General features: G+C 33.9%; 1 protein-coding gene across 1 annotated transcript in view; it reads left to right on the plus strand.

Annotated features, from left to right (window-relative positions):
• Positions 1–660: 660 nt before the first annotated feature.
• The window catches only part of LOC140746358 (T-box transcription factor TBX1), a 33,905-nt gene continuing 13,444 nt past the window's right edge, over positions 661–21,121 (plus strand). The window contains exon 1 of the mRNA XM_073078480.1: positions 661–846. Within this exon, the coding sequence (XP_072934581.1) occupies positions 795–846 (52 nt within the window). The 5' untranslated portion in view covers positions 661–794. The remainder of the gene's footprint in view (positions 847–21,121) is intronic.

Consider the following 21,121-nt stretch of genomic DNA (forward strand, 5'->3'; position numbering starts at 1 on the left):
GGACATTTAGGTAATATACCTATTTATTTAAAATCTTTCGAGTAGGTAGGTATAAACCTATAATTTTAATTATTTTTTATCGAAGCATAAATAGTTCAGAGTTATGTTGGGCTTATTGCCCAACATAATAGATAGATAGATTTTAACTAATCTAATAAATATCCGCCACATTCTTCTGAGGATGGGGTTAGGCAGCAATGTAGTATTTGTAAATATAATAAAGTTTATGCCTTAGAAATCTATTGAAATAAGATTAGGGTTTAAAAACTTATTATACCTACCGGTAAAAATGTAGGGCTTGTAAATGTAGGGCTTGTTGTTCCGTTTGAAAGAGAAGGTGTACAATTTTTTACTTTTCTAGATCATCCATTCTGAAGATATCGGTAGGTAGTTATATGCATGTTAGGCAGTCTGGTTAAACTTTATTTTTGTAAGTGGCTTATGCATTAAACTGAACCAGTCGACAGGCTTGTTTAAAATGCACATTAACGATAACTTATGGCTAAATATTGTTCAGACATTGCCTACAGGCCATCCAGGTATCCGGCGCGGTACATAATAATTCACATTAAAATAAATATGTCGGGAAGCAGACGAGCGGTGAATCGGGCCGAGTGCGATTGGGCGGTGGGCGTGGATGGGCGGGCGGGGGCTGCCGACACGCGCCGACGACAGAAGTGTTCTCCTCGCGCCGCGGCATGCGCGCGCGCTGCATGTACCGACAAGATTAACACACAGAAAACTGATTTATCGCGTCGCGTTGAAAAAATAATCGACCGGCACCGAGGAATGTGATGGAGGGCCAGGAGTGGCGCGACGAGTGGCACCAGCCGCGGCAGATGGACGGTCAGTGCCCGATCCTAGGGGTCGCCCATTTCTTATTTCACAATGCATGTTCTTATCAGATCTTCTAAGTCCGTATCAAGTTAATTCTATATCGTCATGTTCAATTTAAATTTTTCTATGTTATATTTCGTACCACAAGTACAATTATTTATTGGCATCTGGTATCTTTTTAAATAAGTGTACTTATATTTTATAAAAAATCCCTAATAACATTATTTAAATGTGTAGCCAAGGTGATGCCAAGAGAAAAATTATAACGATAGAGTGATTTTTAAAATATTATATTGTAATGTCTACTTATGTAATAAAGTGCTTACAGTAAGATACTTGTTATGAAGGGAAATACGTAAGTTTTGTTGCGATGTATACTAAATATATTTTTTTAACGAATGTAAATTTTCTATGCATACTATTTTATTTTTCTTATTCTATAAAATTAATCTTGTCGATGGACAAGTATGAACTTTCGTAAATATTATCTATTTATTACCAATATAAAAATGGCTTGGTATTATTGGGCCTGGCATACCAGTTTTTCATAAATAGGGTGTGAGCTTGAATTTACGGCTAGAGCGAGATCTAAAAAATAGTTTAGGTATAATTTTGAGACGTTTGTGCACGAATTTATGTTTGTTAGTATCCAAAAAAGGTAAAATCCAAAGTAGAGTTTATAAAGTTTCTATCTATATGTGTGTTATATTGCTCAGATTTATGCTAAGTATAATACCTATTAAAGAAAAGCAAAAGCTAATAATATTGAACCTTGTCGAAAATAGAGAAAAAATTGTTGGTGCATCACATGGGTACCTTAAAATTAGACCTATCAAAAACTCTTTATATTAAAAATACTAATTGTCTAGTTATTATAACATTTAATTTAGTTTAGGTAAGTGTTACGTTAAATCAAGAAATTACTGTAAAACGTAGACACCTCTTAAATATGTTATTAGTCTCTTAACTTTATCCGCTAATGAAATCCAGGAATGAATTTTAAGCAATACCAAACGAATTATCAAAACCAACCTCTTAAATAAGTATAAAGAGCGCTAAGTTAGTGAGTTTCTGCTTCTTATTCACTAAATTTTTCTACCTATATAATAATAGAATCTGCTAATTTTACTTAAAAAAAGATTATTTTAAAAGATAAGTATATATAAGTACTAAGCATTTATAAACTTACGAACCAAATACACATTATACGGTGCGGATTGCGCGCGTTCCACTGATAGCGTTCATTCATCTATCCGTCGACAGAAGTGAGCGCGCGCATCGCCGCGACGATTGACGAGGCTGCGATCTGCGTGTGATTTCTGTGACATTGCTGGGTAGCTAAATGGCTGGCTAAATTATATTAATAAATTACAATGATTATGCTAATGGTCTTATGTCATCGATGTGCAAATGGAATTATTCCGTTCAATATTAATTTCATTATTATTTGAGTCAACTTCCTACTTCTATTGCTGTCTTACTTTTAATACCTAGTAATTGTTGAAACGCAGTCCAAGGTAGGTATGTGTTTCAATATCATACTTTATAATAAACAAGAACAACCAAAACAAACAAGAAAACATCTAAGAGGAAATCTTAACGTGCGTTAAACCTAAAATAATCGCACGAAAGTTTTTTAAAATATTCATGAGTAAAAGTAACATAATTTCATACACTTTTGAAGAATGAATTTATGATTACTATGTACGAAAAACATTTTTAAGCGCAATAGGTATATACCTACTGTATCCCTGTAGTTCCGGGACAAGAATAGGGCTACGGTATCCCCTGCCTGTCGTAAGAGGCGACTAAAAGGGGGCTTCTGGGGTCGTGGGTGGCAAGAGTGGGAGCTCGAACCACCCAGCCAACGGCCCCGGGAAGGACGGCGGTATGTGTGGTCGCATACCGTCGTATGCACCAGACGGTGCGGTGAGCGATAAGCTCACCTGGGCGGAGCCCGACGGGGCAATGCGCTAAGAGGACTCCGGTTGCGTTCCTTTGGAGATCCCGGAGTCCTCTACGCAGCGCTGAGGACGGCCACCGGGGGGGTTTTAGTGCGGTAAGAGTCCCACATAACCCTGTGTCGCTCCCAAGGCATCGGGTACCTTTTGGAGGTTTCCCCCTCGTCAACAAAAAAAAAAAAAAAAAAAAAGGTATATACCTACTGAAATTATATTATTTTGTATTTGTATGTTGTGTAAACTTGTGTAGTATTTTATGATTGTCATTATTAATTCTTATTAGAAAAAATATATTAATTGTCTATATTTTACAATCAGACGACTATTTAGTGATGTGATATGAACACAAACTTACAATATTGTCGTTACGTTTTATCTATGGTGTTCACAGTACTTAAAGTAACGAATCTATGGATTTCTAAGGTAAATTAGGTAAACTAAAACTAATTAAGTTAAAATTTAATCGAAAGGATACAATGACCATTCGGGAACATATGGCCATTGCAAATACCTTAGGCGAGCAATCCGAGAGCCATTAATCTTTTTGAAACAACAGGAACAGTCGAAAAGAATGCGTGGTACATAACATGTCAATTTAGATTAACGAGCTACGGGGTGGGCGACATTTTTTGTGGTAATTAGCCGTTGGACCGCTCATGAGAACTTCATGTTTCTAACGCTTGAGAATATTCTAATTACCGGTGCAGTCCAAGAATATTAAGGTATTCAACGGACGCTAATCGGTTTCTGTACAAATGTCAATTTTAATTATAAATGTGGCAGGGCTCTTGAGAGTAAACAAATGTGGAGTCGCTGTATTCTGCCGCTGAAGCTTTATTTCACTTTTATTAGGATTTTAGAAAATTGTCTTTTACTTAGAAATCTTTATTATCACGTGAATCCATTATAACACATTTGTTTTGTTTGAAAATTTTAAATTGATAATCTTTGATGCTGCAATTGATTGCACCTTTGAGGATAGACAGGATAGTTTTCTAGTAAGCGCATTAGTTCAAAAATACGATTCTGTGACTTCAATTAGTTATGTCACTTTTGGAGGATTAAAGGCCATTAGGCCTCCTACGCCCCTAATTACTATGAACATATCATTTTTATTTATTTTAATAAGGTTACATGCCTCAGGTATTTTGTCTTTATCTAGAAAGGAGACATTAATTTTGCAAATGCAAATCATTGTCGTTCCCACACGTGTTTAGGTCAGATAAGTGTCCCGCCGAGAAGCTCGTGAAGGGTGAACTAACGGTATTGTGAGATTTATATTGCTCTTGAGCGGGTATACGTTGAATTATTTATTTATTTAAAATTTATTGAATCACCTCTAAAAAGAATTGAACAACAGGGCAAACATAATGCCTGATGGCATTCTCTACCAGTTACCCGTGGGTGGTCAATTATTCAATTATTAGGTAATTATTCACTTCAGACCGTAAGTTATTATTCTATACACTTTTGGACACCAATTAGTTAATATTCAATATAAAACTTATGTAATAAAAATATAATATTTCCGCTTGGTCAAATGAAATGGAAATAACAGCAATATTCCCAAGATAAGTTTGATATGAAAAATTGCTCTTTAACAATTGGTTTGCACGTAATCGTAGAAATAGTTTAACCATTTTTTATAATACTTTGCGCACATTTAGAGGGACGAGCATAGCATTTTTTACCCTCAATCATAGATTAGTAAAGATAACTCACTCCTAACACGAAAATGTAACCAGTTTTGCCTATTGATATTGTCACTGTCATCTATTTTCGTGTTTGAAAAATATTAAAATAAAGTTTTTAGATCATTATCGAATGAAATGATATTTCTCCGCAATTTTCCTTCGATTTCGTGTTTTTGCACCACTCATCTGCGCATGTTCCGCGTAAATTACACCATGCCAACCATTAAATGGCTGACACATTTAAAATGATTACATTTAAAATCTTTTAAAAGTAAACACTCGTATTATACAATGTTACGAGATGAATTGCTTAATAGTCTGTTTGTACGGGATGATGTGTTCGCAGGGAAAAAAAAAACCCACTTTAAATTAAAAATAAATAAATAAATTACACCATGTCAGCCATTAAATGGCTCACAGAATTGTCAGCCGTTTAAGCCATTTAATCCTTCAACTACACAGCGGTGAGATATCTATGCCCTCAATATAAGTTGAATTCTCATAAACAAATATAAGTGTGCTAGTGCTACAATGTACGCGTGAAGAGTCTCGCGGGTACTTGCATAGTATTTGTACAATTTTATAGTTGCTTTATATTAGTTCAATACAATATAGTAACATGGTACAAATACAATAACATTGTATCGAAGAGACTCCCCTTAGTGAAAAAATACAAGTACTATGACTTATAGGTACTTATAATTAAAATTTACACTTTTGTAGTTTTATGCAGTACAAACAGTTTAGATTAGGTACACATGTATATTTTAAGCACGAAAAAACAATCAATACTATCATAATCCATAGAAAAATCAAGTGGGTGCAAGTATAAAGGAAATCTAGTTCACCAAAAACAAACAACTTTGGTCAACGTAGCGGCTTCGTTTCTTTCATGTAACGAAACTTACCTGCAGAAGGATTGAAAAGTTGCCAATGTTGATTTAATAATTGCTTTGTTGTTCAGTCAGTTTTTTGGTAGAATAACATACCTGTGTGAAATTATGATAATACCTTTTTATTGGCCATATAAACCACTAAATAGGCAACAATTATATATTAAGTAATCCTACTTTTCAATTAATATATGTTTTAAATGTTTGCAAAAGGAATAAAATATTAAAATTATAACGTGCTTAAATAATACGGAAAGACGATCGATCAAACCCGTAGCTATAAAGGAATATGTACTAATAAATTCTTTTTATACGTAAATTATATATAAATTTTCTTGTGCCTATAACTTCACGCGTATTTAAATCAATGGAGAGCATTTCTTAAAATACACCTGAATATTTGAGAGTACCTTTATAATTGGTTATTATTTTTCGAATGCACAGAATATTGTAAAAATGAACAGTTGTACCACGAATGCATTAAATGTATTTCCGATTTCTTATCTAAATTTCATTTTCAGGTTTTTGTCATAACAATTTAAAAACAGCTGGAGTAAGGGGTGAAAAAATAACATGTTGCAGACTTTCTCCCTTACAGCTCTACACGTGTCTTATCTTATCACCTAATTTCGTTAGGTCATTAATCGTCATTGGCCTGTCGTAAAATGACGTTTTACAATGTTTTACATGGCTTTTTAAAACATAAGTTATTGGTACAAATAGTGTAGCGAATGTTGTAAGTGTCGGTTTAAAAAATAATTTTGTATGTTTCAGTTTCTGTTGTGGATATGAGATAAAGACATTTGAAAGTGGACCTTAGATAAAATATCTGAGTAAGCAGCCGTTCGTTATGTTACTCGTATGAAGATTCACATTGTTAAACAAATCATATCAGTGACATTGCTAACTAAACTAGAATTAAAAATATAAATTGGTAGAATTCAGATTGAAAATTTCAATTATAGAACTCAATACTTAATAGGCATGTAGATAACATTGGCATATTACCATAGATGTAGGTACCTGAGGTTATAATATTATACGAGGTTATGAATTGAAAAAAAAAAACTATAAGAATATATATACATAATCGATGAATGTCGAGTGGCCAAACTACGTAGCACTTACCGAGCTCATAATTTAATCGGACCACCTACGAGATCTCAATCGCTGAGACACGTTGACATTCCCTTTCAAATTCTCACGCGATACAAAATAAACATCTATTTTCAGTTGAAAAGATATGAAACAAAAAATCCGTTGGTATTACGAACGCTTGCAAATGAAAACAAACAATGGAGGCATAAATTCATGATACGTTAGCGTAAGCGGGCCGGAAGGTGACCAGATGCTCGATTTTACTGGGATCGATATTTTTATGTGTTATGATCATAAGTGTTATTCTGTACTTAGGTAAGTAGCGTTTTCATACAAAGTTGGTCATCTACATATAACTAAGGCCATCAATAGGAAGTAATGTGCGGCGCAAATTTATTTGCACTTAGGTAGTTTTGCTAGCGCGGTAGGCTTTGGTATAAGTCGTTTTGAATCTGAAACCTGAAACCAACTGTGGGACAGTGAATTAAATTCTATGTTAATATGTATGTACATAATGACTATAATATGAAAATAATGATTCTCTCTGGTACTGTTTCCGGTTTTTCAGAACATGGAAACCCTAACCCACGGCGGATTTAGACTTAACTGTCACGTGGAGTTTCTTTATGATTTATTGGGAAATTATTTTAGGCCGCACCGAATTGAATACATTTTGTATTACTCTCTTTGTTTTTCAAATTTAATTACAACAACACTTTTTTATTTATTTTGACACACTTATACTTCTACTTATTACTTAGAAATGGCTATAATACGATAAATTGCGATAAATAACTATTATACCTATCATAAATATATAAGTATGATTTTACTAAACAAATGTTTCTCACATTTAATACGAAATTAAAACAACACGTTATGTTTTCATTAAAGTAAGTATTTGTTTGTTATTTCAGAAAAAAATACAAACGCATCTGTATCTTTCCATTATAAACGAGGATCTGAGTATAAACATCGATAAAAATATTCATAGTTTGTTTAAGATAATATGATCGGAATCGTAACGTAAATTATAATCGTAATGGAGGTGAAATTTGGAATAAACTTGTCGGTTACTATTGGAATAACGCATTGTGTGAGGTGGAACGTCTTCGGCATGCGGCGATATTGCGCTGTAAGTAAAATAAACCTCCTCTCGGTCGTTTGTTTATTATTCTAATATTTAATTTTGAACGTCCGCAGTGAGTAGCGGTTGTATAAAGTACTTACTTTGAAGTAGCAATGTGTTTGTCCGCTTAAATGTTTGTTTGTGATTTTGTTGATGTTATTTTTTGGAATTCTTCAGAATCCTTTTCATTATCCTTACCTTTCTTTAAATGTTTTTTTTACATTTCATACTATTAACTTTATACGGTTAACTTTATCCAATCTTTATGTCCTGCTTAACATGGATCTATCTTCAAATTGGGAAGGTCCTGTAGCGGAAATAACAAAGATGCTCTGCTCATACGCTTTTATAATGTGCATTGGTGGAGGAAAGTACATTTATACTTGTTTTAGAATGTTTTCAAATCGTCTATGATGGCGAAAGACAAACACAATGGTACCTAAATACTAATAATTTCACAAATATATGAATAATATGTAATATTCAATAAGTGGCTAAGAAACCCCGTACACTGTAGCTAGTTTGAATGTGACTAATACTCGGGCGAGCCGTAACGTAAACGGTTCTCATAAGGATCGCAGTTTTATCATAAACATGTGGCCCTTGATTGCGAGTCGGTGAGAACACTCATATTGGCCGTAGTTTTTGCAGCTTTGCGATTAAGATAAACATTGTGGTTGTTTATAATATTTTAAACCTTAATTTATATTATCCATTATGAAAATGGTCCATAATATTTAATGATTTCATATTTTAACGAAATCTATTAGAATAGCATTTGAAAGTTTTAATGCTAGCTACATATATTTCAATTGATGACTAAGAATCGTTTTTTGTTGTTTTCAGTTTCGGTTGAGTAAAAAAAAACATGAAATATAAAAAAAAAACCTAAATATATATCCGTTTATGTTTTAGCAAGTGTATCCAAGTAAATCTCATTTAATTAAAAGTAAAACTTAAGTCTATATACATACTATAATATTTTACTGTGAAATTACTGCATTTTTGCAACGCAGACAAAATATTTATAAATACAGTAATACCCCGACTAACACGAATTCGGAGTTACGCGATTTTCAAATCTTGTCGATTCGCCTATGGTTTGTGTGTCGCGCAATTCCCGATTATAAAAAATAAGCTTACTAACCTTACAATTATTCATGTAAACATGTGTATTTGTTGAGCGAAGTCAACACAAACACAACAAGACACAAAACATTCGAAATCATACGATATGATGGTATATAGATACCTACATGCATACCCCGACTTACGCGTATTCGACTTACGCGGTTATCACTCGGTCCCACCTATCGTGTAAGTTCGAGGTATTACTGTATTCGGAATCGAGAGCAAAACAATAAATGCCACCCTCACGCATACAAATCACCGATGTTGGTTGTAATCTGAACTATGCGCGCGCGCATACCCCGTACCTCATCGTCTCCGTGACGCGCCCGGATAAATTAGGGCAATTAGTTCGACGCACCAAAGTGACACCCGCCTGCGTACACACTCGATTTGTTACAATTTTTGGCTGAATAGGGTTGTGCACTTAAAGTCTAAATGGCTACGGTATAATCCGTACAACGTAGATATGGTTAAGTTAAAATTATGGAATCTTAAAGGAACCAACATATTCATAGAAAAATATAAATAAATAATTTTTACTTACACACGCTTTACACGCTATATTCCTTAATATATCTATTGCTAAGCTTGAGCGCATTAAAATATGTAATAGATAGCTTTAAATAAGTACAGACCTGTAATAGTTTAAGCTCTTTGTAATTTATTTTGGATAAGCATCTATGCAGTTTGCATCAGTTTCTGTACCCTACTTCGAAATATTTCGTTACCTAGTACCTAAGCATTCTGAATAGTATATGAAAACAATTTGATAGCAAGCAGCAAAACTGTAGGGAAGAAATTATTTAAGTTTAACCTATTCCAGTTTTTCAAAGTTTCAGAATCAATTATTACAGCGCCGCTCCCTTGAGATCGTTTTGATTTACGGCCGGCGCAGGTCGTCGCTTCCCGCCCCGCGTCATAACTCTACTTTCGGTGTAATGACTACTTAGAGAAGGGTAATGTTTGAAATTCATTCAGAAACACTGAATCCTTGCGACATCAGAATGTTCACTAATTTGTATTTATTTATAATTTGGAGTTATTCCCAACATATTTCGGTTCATTTAAGAAAAATAGAGTGTATTTTAACGTGGAGCGAAGTAGCGTGCGCCAATGTAACACATAATCTATTTGCAGTGCCTATTTACTGTCGTCTATTGATTGTTTGTTCAATTAGAATTTGATGAAATGCAAAAAAATACGCCAGAGAAGTAAAACTTCGTATGTTAACTTAATTTTTATACCAGATTTAGTCAAAGACGAATCACTATTTCATTAAGAAATTTACCTGAAAGAAATTCTAACCATTATTATACACAAGTAAGTAATTTAGAGATTAGATTGAAACGTATGATTACGTAAATGCTAACGAATGTATCATAGATACATTGTAGAGTATGTTAAACAAGTTTTAACTAAAAGGCTCAGCTGTTGCATAAGCAGTAAGCACAGAAATAACCGCAACGATGCAGCGCGTGCGGGATCGCTTGTAGCTAACGAGGCCTGCAACACAAATCACCATTAGCACCGGGACAGACTATTTGAGCATAATATCAATGCATCGAACAACGAGAACGGCTTCCCTGAAGTAAATGTTGAAACAAAGATAGAGTTTGAAGGATGTTGGAAATGTATGTGCATATTTCTTACACCAGCATCCATGTACGATCACACAAATGTACTAACCAATGTGAGATAAAATAAACCATACCAGCAAATACACACAAGTAACGGGTATGTTGCCGTAAGATGGATCATCATCAAGGTTAGAACATGGTCACACAAGGTCGGAAAATTAGACATTAGAAGGTTGCATTAATAGTTTTAAGATTTTTAGTTTAAGAGTTTAGGGGTAAACATTAATAAACAAATCTTAAGAATGGAGCACGATTAATAATTTAACAATATATTATACAATATATATCTATTGTTAAAATAAGCGACAGTGCTAACAAAATGTTTCATACAATATCGCTGAGGACACATAATAGAAAGATAAATTACTCTAGGATTGGTCTTTCAAAAACTTTATGAGGTGGCGATGAATTTAAAGTTGTTTTGATTGTTGATTGACCGTTGCCAAGTTGTTAGGTACCTAATTGAATCTATCCTTCTCTCTCATCTTTTAATTGGCAAACTATTCGATTTCGTAATAGGCTTAGTACATTGTAGCTATCAAGCAGAGCCGGCTTAAAGGGTAGGGTGAGAGAAGCGGTCGATCTAGGCGCCAGGTGGCAAGGGCTGCCAAAAAATCAAGTGCTTAAGACAATTTACTTGCTAAGGGAAGACATATAAAAGTATCACGAGGGTACACGGCGCAAATTTCTGCGTTGCGACTGGCGGCAACTTTGGTGATAAGGCACTGCAACGCTTTTATGTGTATCGGGGCTTAATGATAGAGAGAATTTTTATTTAAAAAAGATTCCGGCCGAATTGATAACCACCTCCTTTTTGAAGTCGGTTAAAAAGATATCTGGAAGTTTGGTCATTACTACCTATTTAACATTCAACTGTATAACTTGAAATGTTGGCCAAAGGGTGTTAAAAGACATTCTCTCTGCTCTACCCGCAGGCACGTTATCAGACTTACTTAAAAGTTATAAATAGAGACGTACATTTATCAACTTGGCATCTTGTAAATATAAAATGATGTTTTGAATTTTATCCAAAACTAGATGACCCGGTGAACTTCGTACCACCTAATTATGAGTGACTATCTGTACCTCGTGGTTTCACTCGTGTAATTTATGTATTATGTCCATAAACTACTGGTAAATATTAGGAAATGGCCACAGGAGAACAGGAAAATAAAAAATACAATTAAATAAAATTCACTCTACCTCTCTGCACTCTGTTATTTTTTTACCGACTTCAAAAAGGAGGTGGTTATCAATTCGGCCGGTATCTTTTTTTTATGTATGTACACGAATTACTCCGCCGTTAGTGAACCGATTTTAATAATTATTTTTTTATTGTGTTATTTTTTATTGTAGGTTCTAATGAAATTACAAAGTCAGTTCATCATTGACTATTTAAGGGTCTGATAATGTGGCTCGGAGACAAAATATGTAACTCCTCAACCGATGGGGATATTTGAGTTGTGTTTGAAGATATTTGGTGTAAGTTCTAACGAAATTGCAAAGTCAGTTCATCATTGACTATTTAAGGGTCTGATAATGTGGCTCGGAGACAAAATATGTAACTCCTCAACCGATGGGAATAATGGAGTCGTGTTTGAAGATATTTGGTGTAGGAGGTTCTAATGAAATTGCAAATCATTGACTATTTAGTTAGGTTAGGTTGGAACACATAAGACAATATAAAACTAAGCGGGCAGGGCGCGGCAGCGCCCTGCGAGCGGGCGGTTCCAATCAATGTAAATTCAGACCGTACCTTAATTCATGATCACGTTTATACAATTTTATATTGTATTAATATAAATGTTATTATGTCATCACTAAAAAGGGTAAAAAAAATTTAACAAAAAATACAACCGACTTCTATGTCACTACATAGTAAAAAATAATTCAAATAAATGTTGGTTTAGTACATATTTCTGAAGTCGGCGCTCAATATATTTCATTCGAATTATTTTTTACTTTGTAGTGACATAGAAGTCGGTTGTATTTTTTGTTATTTTTTTTACAAACACGCGAAAAGAAGTACCTATAACTTCAATAACGGTTTTTTTTAAAGAAAGTTTATTTACTTATAGTACTCTAATCGGGTTGTTGAATAGCTAAAAATGCTGAAACAGGTGTGTATAGTATAGAAAGGCGATTTATAACAGTCTTAAGGGTTGATCTAAAAAAACAAACAGTGACTCAGATGCTTCATTATGTCTTATGATAATTTTCTTAGTGCTCCAAATTAACGGATATTAAATTAAAGTTCCATACCCGATTAAACGACCCTAAAGGTTGATTTTCCAAAAACGGTGAAAAATGTGTTCTATTATTTTGAATCAAAAAGCTAAATTCCAATTTTCATAGACTTTGCCTCAAAATCTGCCGATTTCTAAACGAAGTGTCTTCTAAAGCCAAATGCAAATTTTTACAGTTTTTGCTTCCAAATTAACGGATTTTAATATAAAATTCCAACCCCTACTTAACCAACTTAAGGGTTGATTTTGCAAATATCGTAAAATAGATATTTAATTACTTTCTATCGAAATCCTATCAAATACCAATTTTCATATAGATTTGCATCAAAACTGGGGGACTTTAATACAAACTTTCAACTCTTATTTATTCACGGAAACGCGGTCGAACAGGATAAAAAGTATCCTATGTCCGTCTCCTGGTTCTAAGCTACCTCTCCACCAATTTTCAGTCAAATAGGTTTAGCCGTTGTTGAGTTATAAAATGCTTCACGAAAACGCGGTCGAACGGGATAAAAAGTATCCTATGTCCTTTTCCTGCTTCTAAGCTACCTCTCGATTAATTTTCAGTCAAATTGGTTCAGCCGTTCTTGAGTTATAAAATGACTTCACGGAAACGCGGTCGAACGGGATAAAAAGTATCCTATGTCCGTTTCCTGGTTCTAATCTACCTCTTTACCAATTTTCAGCTAAATCGGTTCAACCGTTCTTGAGTTATAAAATGACTTCAAGGAAACGCGGTCGAACGGGATAAAAAGTATCCTATGTCCGTCTCCTGGTTCTAAGCTACCTCTCCACCAATTTTCAGCCAAATCGGTTCAGCCGTTCTTGAGTTATAAGTGGAGTAACTAACACGACTTTCTTTTATATATATAGATTATTTGTGTTTTACAGACAACAAAAAATTTTCACAGACTATTTAAGAAAGATGTTAATTATTATCAACACAATAACCAGTTGCAAAATATTAATTATTAATAGTTCCTCGGATTGAACTTTTCCATTTAGTATCGCTTTATGCAATATACTATCGATAGGTATCGCGGACGTCGATCCAAATAGCCTCAAAATAGCTCATCGTTGGCAGCATCAGTCAATCAGCAGTCAAAACATCGCAGCCGCACGACACCGACATCTCGCTCCACCGCCTTCCTAGAACATATCTGCAATTGCACCGTGTTACAACATCGCTAACTGAATTCAAACAGGAAATACGTCTGCCAGTATTTTATTAGGAATGGTCATGTTTAACTGTTTACCTTTTAACACAACTTGAATGTAGATCGCATGAGATGTTTACAGTTGAACTTATATCCTACGTTGAAAGTTTGAAGCAAAGTGTCTACATACTTTCCATTATTACCTTTTCTTGGTTAATACGTCCATTATTACTTTGTACCTAAGTACAAATGGAGGTAGCGCGTAATGAAAAAGCTTTTGTTCGTCTCTTTTATGGAGTAGAAAATAGCGTCTCGGGACTTTTGTTAGCCATATTATATATGGCGTATTTTCCGACTATATGTATAAAGAGTACAAGTATCAGCGTTATTTTGCATAAATATAATTAAAAATACACACAACAATTCGTACACTTAAGTCAAATGTGAACGATTTTATCATGGGCCTAACAATCTAACAGTTTGTTCGAAACTAATTTATGTACCTATTAATTAAATTGGAACTTAACGCCTTAAAACCTTAAGAATATGACATTATTGAATTATCCTTGCGTTCATATGATATTAGTACCCTTATAATCAGCAGGGTCACTGCATCCCATGACAGATGCATTCCCGTTCTTTGTGACGTGTGTCGATCGGCTTGTTAATGAGGAACGCCGGCAATGCTGACACTCGAAGTGATCAAAGGGATTGCTTCACGCTGCTAATTTGTTAGGCCGAACCGCTCTTACTTTCATTATCTATTTGTAAGCAAATACGAATTTGCAGCGAAAGTGCACCGAGTTACTGGAACAAAATGTTTGTTTGCCAAAACCACGAATTGCGAAATAACAAACGTTTGTTATTGCTAATGGGTAGGTAGAATTAATAAAACTGAAAAGATATTATTTGCATATAAGTAAAATATGAGTAGGCATGAACTATAATAGAAAATACGTAATCGTCGTCATCAAGTGATATATTCTTGATATATTTCATTCCAAAAACTCAGTATTTACGGCTATGGGCTTTGAACCCCGAAATATACGTGCGCGATGTGACTCGTGAAGATAAATTTCATTAAATCTCGTTTTAGAAGGATGAAAGAAATAAGTAAATTTAGGTATTTACCTTAGGCTCAGAAATAATGATAAATATATAAAATTACGATTCGCAGAACGCTTTCTACAATCTCAGCCCCACACTAGGATTCCCTGTATCGTGGGTGCTATGCACACACACACAGTCAAATACACAAACACCCAGACCCAGAATCAGAAATCTAAATTCATCATTTAGGAATCTGTTTTGGCTCGCAATCAAATTTTGTAATTTTAAAAGATTTACTATAAAATAAAAAAAAAATAAAAAAGTTAAATATAAAAGTTTTGCTATAAAATTAGCAAGAAGCTGGCCAAGGTGGCTTCCTAATCACCGACATCGTCTCAAACCACGTGCTAAGATAGTAATGATGTCTCAGTAACATATGAACTTTATTAGTACTTAGGAACCTACAAATAAAAGTACCAAAAAGAGATGTGAGTAATAACCAAACTAATTATGAAATACTCGTCTGAGTTATAAAGAAACTGTAAATTAAAGCTATTTCCCGATCTAAAATTCTGAGTCATATCAAAGGAAAACAAATATTAAAAGCATTGTGGTGAAAAAATCCCATTAAAAATGAGTTTGTTGCTATTACTCGGAGCGATGCGAGGGTGCGTAAATCAAACGTGTCTCACGAGGAGCCCAATGTGGCACTACACGTGTTGCGCTACTGTAGGGTTGCCAATTACCTACCTAACTGTGTAGTTACAGAAATTAATTCGTTAACTTTAACCAGGTTAGCTCGAATTCTATAGTCTGATTCATAATCAGGTGTCCAAAATGTAAACAAATGTCACTGTCAAAATTAACAAGAAACAAAAACTTTAACAAATTAAAAAAAATACAAAAACTTTAATAACTATACACAATTTAACAAACGCGCTTTGAAAACGAGAAAACATTCGAGTTCGAACACAATCACGAAAATGAACAATATCAGCTTCGAAACTTAAAAATGTTTTGGATTCCGATTGTGTTACCATTATCACATTTTAATTTTCTACCATAAACCTTGTTTTTTTATTATTATTACTATGTGGAACGAAATTTAGGTAATATAAATATTAGAAAATGTGAATTACTCTTAATTTATTTATATTAATATTTTATTATTGTTGTATTACTTTAATATCGTCAAAAATAAGAAGCTACCATTTAAAACGTATTTTCTTGTTAGGTCAACACCTTTGTTTACATTTTGGACACCTAATTATGAATCAGACTATGTATGATAATTTTAATTCAAGATTAGTCGATGTAGTAATATTGTAGTAGATATTTACTAAAACTTTTCAATAAAGGGAGAGTATCGATTGAGATTATTTAGGGCGCGGTTGAAGCACCAACTGCAACCACTGGTGGCTAGCGACAAGCAGTCTACATGAGTTGTTTATCTACAGTGATCAGTGACTTTGCGTAGGAGCTTCTTCAGAATTCTGGTATTTTAATAATTGAACTCTAGCTAAAGATACAATAGGAATTACAATTATTTTTGTAACAAAATTGTACATTGTAATTTAAAAAGTTGTGAAAAGTATTACTGTGACATATACATAATAAATAGTTGGAGATTACCCTAGCGTCGCCTACAAAAACACTAGTTTCTTTTCCTTACCATCTATACTGCTGAGTTGGCAACCCTACACCGGCACCGCAGTAGAAGCGGCGCTCGCGCACGTTAGATTTATAGCGCTCAATCAATGCGGATTTATTGCTGAGGAAGCGGCCGCTCTCTCCTTTTGTTGCATCTACGACTAATATTAGAACAACTATTGTAATTGGCTACCAACACCTGAGTCGACAGTTATATTGTTATTAGTCTTGTGAGAATATTTATTTTGTTATAAAGTAATTAGTCATATTTACGTGATATTGATTTTAAACGAAACTGCCGACGTACATTATTAATATATTATTGATAATGCTTTCATTAAGTTGTTATATGATAACTAATTTAGCGCTTTAGATATCCAGGTATAAAGATATACCTATCGTAAAAAAGAAAGCTACCTTTTTAGTTAACATTTTGCATTACCAAGAATAATAAATATCATAGTTATTGTGGAATATAACTACAAATGCAATGTATATATGCGTCATCGGGCTGTATTTTAATTACCACTACTGGATTTTATTGCTGACGTTATTCTCTATCCTGATCTTAAAAACAAAATAAGGTTAATCTATAATAATAATTAATTCATAAATTACGCTGTCTTGTTTTATTAATTACTTATAGTTACACGAATTATGTCTACAATCAAAGACAGGCTAATGGTGTACGAAATCAAACTGAAAATGAAAGACAAAGACAGTTAACCAGGAACCAATTTGTCGACTCACCAATCTAAGGCAAATGTCAAAAAGCTATAATTAGTTTTATGGACTCATTTGGCAAGTGGCGAACATTGCAACAATTGGAGTGGAACTGATGAGCCACCTTGACACCGCGCGCCCAGACCTGTCCCATGCCGATCGAATTTATTATCTGCCTGTGCAGATCAACATACGTTTAATGGTACAATTGAGATTTTATTGCTTTATAGATTTTAAATAAATATATAATTGATTTGGTGTGGCATCATTAACACATTATTTCTAGGCACGGGTCTCCTTTAATAGAGGTTTAGGCAGACACCCAACGCTTTTATAAACTTGTTTTTTTACAGAATGTTTTTTTTATGTATTGAATCCAATGAACTAACTTATAAGTTTTTATGGTCACCCTACCCATAGTTTGAATGTTTGTAGGGATGTGGGGGTGGTGTTAACTTCAATATTGATTTGATTAGTGTAAAACGCGAAATTATTATGGTTGTTCTGATTAGAATCTTCCCGATAAGTTTATGTTATTTCGTATGTGATTTTATATATACCGGAACATGCGAGAGTACATGCAAAATTCTCATATTCTAGGCCGACTCATTCTCGCACAATGAAGAACACGACCCTGTATAAATAGGGGTGTGTGAGTAAAAGAGCCTCACTTTAGTATTTGAAATCTTTATGTTAGAAACTAATGATATTGCTTTAATAGTGTGAGAAAAGCTTGTCAGAAAATTCATATGTTTGGGGGTTTTGAACGTGAATGAAAGATGATGAAATTACAGTGGGTGGCCATATTATTAGGGACAGTTTTTAGAATTTAGTATTTCCTTCTTTAACTGAATTTTTGATACAAATATTTGGTTGCAGGGTCCTAGGTACTTTTAAATTACAAGTATATACTTACAATGGCGATAATAAAAACAGAAAGTTTCATATCCAGAACAATTTAGTTATTTTTTTAATAACATTTGAAATGAATTCAAATCTATTGCAGTAACTCTAATATTAATCTAAATATTTAGTAATGTTATCCTGAGCTATAATTATGACTTCTACTACGCCAAGGCCTACTCTCTGTGCATGATTGGGCATTAAGCTGGGTTTCAATGTCCTGATGCCAGTCTTTAAGGAGGGTTTCGATCATCTCGAGCTTGGGTTTAGTCACTTTTTTGGTGAACTTCTCACATATTAATTAAAGGGTCCACATACATTATCTATAGTAAGTTCAAAGGCCATGCATAACAGTATTATTTTTTTTAGCCAGAAATGCAATTACACTCTTGGATTTATGGCAAGATGCTGATTCGCACATAAAAATGTACTTTTTATTTACAGAGAACCATTCTTTGAACTGAGGCAATAGAAGGTTTTCTGGCACACGATCGTATTTATCTTGCATCATGGTCCTTTCTACGACGTACGGCGCTATCATTAGCTGAAACGACAAGTTACACCATTACACTTTCAGGGTATTCAACTATCTCTACAAGGCACTCTGAGTGGAATTGAACCCCAGGATTTCGTCTGACGTATGAACCTTTGTCGACTATAATCTGTAACATCGTCTTGTTGGAAAATAATGCCTATAAAGTATTTCAAATATTACAAATATCACCAAAAACTTATATTACAGACAAACCGGTCTACTTAACATATTGTAATTATTCGACTCCAATCATCAAAAGTCAATGTATCAATGTTCTTTGGCCCATCGTAGAATCTTTTTCATCATAGCTACGGTGAGTTGTGGCTGTTTGGTGGGCGCCATGCGATCAGGTCCTTCTGCGTGAGCCTCCTTTCGAAGTTTCCTTTTGTAAAACTTCTACTTCTGCGTCGTTACTCATTGTTTTGCTTATTTTATTTTTTAGTCTGTTAACACCTCAAATACTTAGTTGCTATATGTCTCTGCAAAAATGTGCAGTAAGGTAATGAAGATTGAATGTCCTCACATTTTCTTGGAGACGTGTCTGAAGTCTTGCCCGTGCTGCAGAAAAAAAATATCAAGTTATCACGGTATATTGAACATAAAAGTGAAATACACACATAAAAATTAGGAAATATAATGCAAAGAGAAATAAATAATACTTACGGATTTATAATATAAGACGAAAAATACTTGGAAAATAATCACACAAGGCTTTTGACAACATTCTAGATGTTGCAATGTACAAACGATTTTCGACAAACCTCAACCTATTGTGATTTAACCTCGCCTATGTTAAAAACCACGTAAGTTTCGGTGTTATCATTGATGAAAAACAAATATAATAATATCAACAATAGTATCAAGTAATACAACGATAGAAAAAATGTTAAATCCCTGATAAAACCGCGTTAAACTAGAAATAACATAAATCTCAGTACTCTCCTTTTATTTTTTTTAGTTGACGAGGGGGAAACCTCAGTAACCTCAGGACTCTCCCTAATAATGTGACAACCCTTGGTATTTAAACTATAACTAAAGGGTACAAAATGAAATAGACTCATTTCAAAATTTTCACGTAGATTGTTTTAACATCTGCCTACAATGAATACTTAGTAGATTATATTAAAAGGAATTTAAACATTTCACATTCCGTGAAGTGTTAAAAATAAAGTTTTTTTGGAAGGTGAACGTAAATTGTATAAAACACAATAAGTAATCTGCAAATGACAAAAAAATATAACGAAAATTGAAGATTGAGATATCCGGTGTAAAAATGTAACGATCCATATTTCATACGTTAATATAAAGAATGGATTCACAAATTACTCGCCGTGTAGTAGAATATTTTCGTGATTTACCGACAAGTGTGACACATTTGCGAGTTTCGCGGCTAACAAATAACTCTTTATCTGACAATTATGCTTAATTCAACGAACATCATTATGAATTTATTGTTTCCGACTGTCTACATGAGATAATGGAAATAAAGATAATACAAAATCTATGCATAAGTACACTCATTGTGCATTGTGCAGTGCTATTTGCATTTATAAAAACTAAAGAAATAGTTTATGTAAATGTCTCGATGCACATTCATCGTGCTACAACGATTCGTAACTAATATAAAAAATCTTAACTTTTAGTGTCCAACTCTAATTATTTGCTTTAATCAGACGCTTTACGATCAAAACTGTAGTACGACGGTGTGTAGTAGGTACTAGTATAAGTGAATTAAACCATTAGGAAAGACACGCCATACTTACACCACATATATAGATTAATTTTAAAATTCGTTTACGAAGGTTTTTTAATCAAATCATTAACTGGTCCATTGTATGCCACAACAAAATGAAAGTGAAACAGAATGGTGTCTGAAAATAAAACGAAGATCATTGTCGTTTCTACGTAAGTATAGTTTTCATCACCCGTCTTATTTATAATCCCGTCTTGACATCGCGCGATGAAATTATTGTGGCAATTTTAGAAGCGTTTTGAGTTTCCCGCCATTATACCAATTAGTTGAGTGAGATGTCCGCTCCTGGGTGGACGCTTACGGTTTTTATGGGGTTGTTTATTTACTTTTTTATTTCGGTGTCCGGTTGAGTTTTCTCGGCTCAGATACGTAGCGCCGGTACGTGAGATATCGGTTGGCTCGGTGATGTGTTACTTTACGGTTAACGTTACGAAAGAGTTACAGTATTAGAAAATATCTAATAGAATAAAATAATGTGTTTGAAAAGCTGGAAGATAACGTGTGCAATATAATAACGTGAATATGGTGCGTATCATTTTGTGCAATGTATAACTGTAGGAATTATAAACACGAAGTTTTTGATAAATCTTTATAAAATGATGAGGTGTAAAAGGCATTCTAGAATAATGTGTAATATTCAATTTTATAGACCTTTTACATAGCTATGTAGTCGACATAGTTCTGCCCTTAGATATATTATACTAACTTCAGTAGGATAATATAT

The sequence above is a fragment of the Epargyreus clarus genome, unplaced genomic scaffold (assembly GCF_041222505.1).
Source record: "Epargyreus clarus isolate Ecla_fem2 unplaced genomic scaffold, WU_Ecla_fem_2.2 ptg000012l, whole genome shotgun sequence".
NCBI lineage: Eukaryota > Metazoa > Arthropoda > Insecta > Lepidoptera > Hesperiidae > Epargyreus > Epargyreus clarus.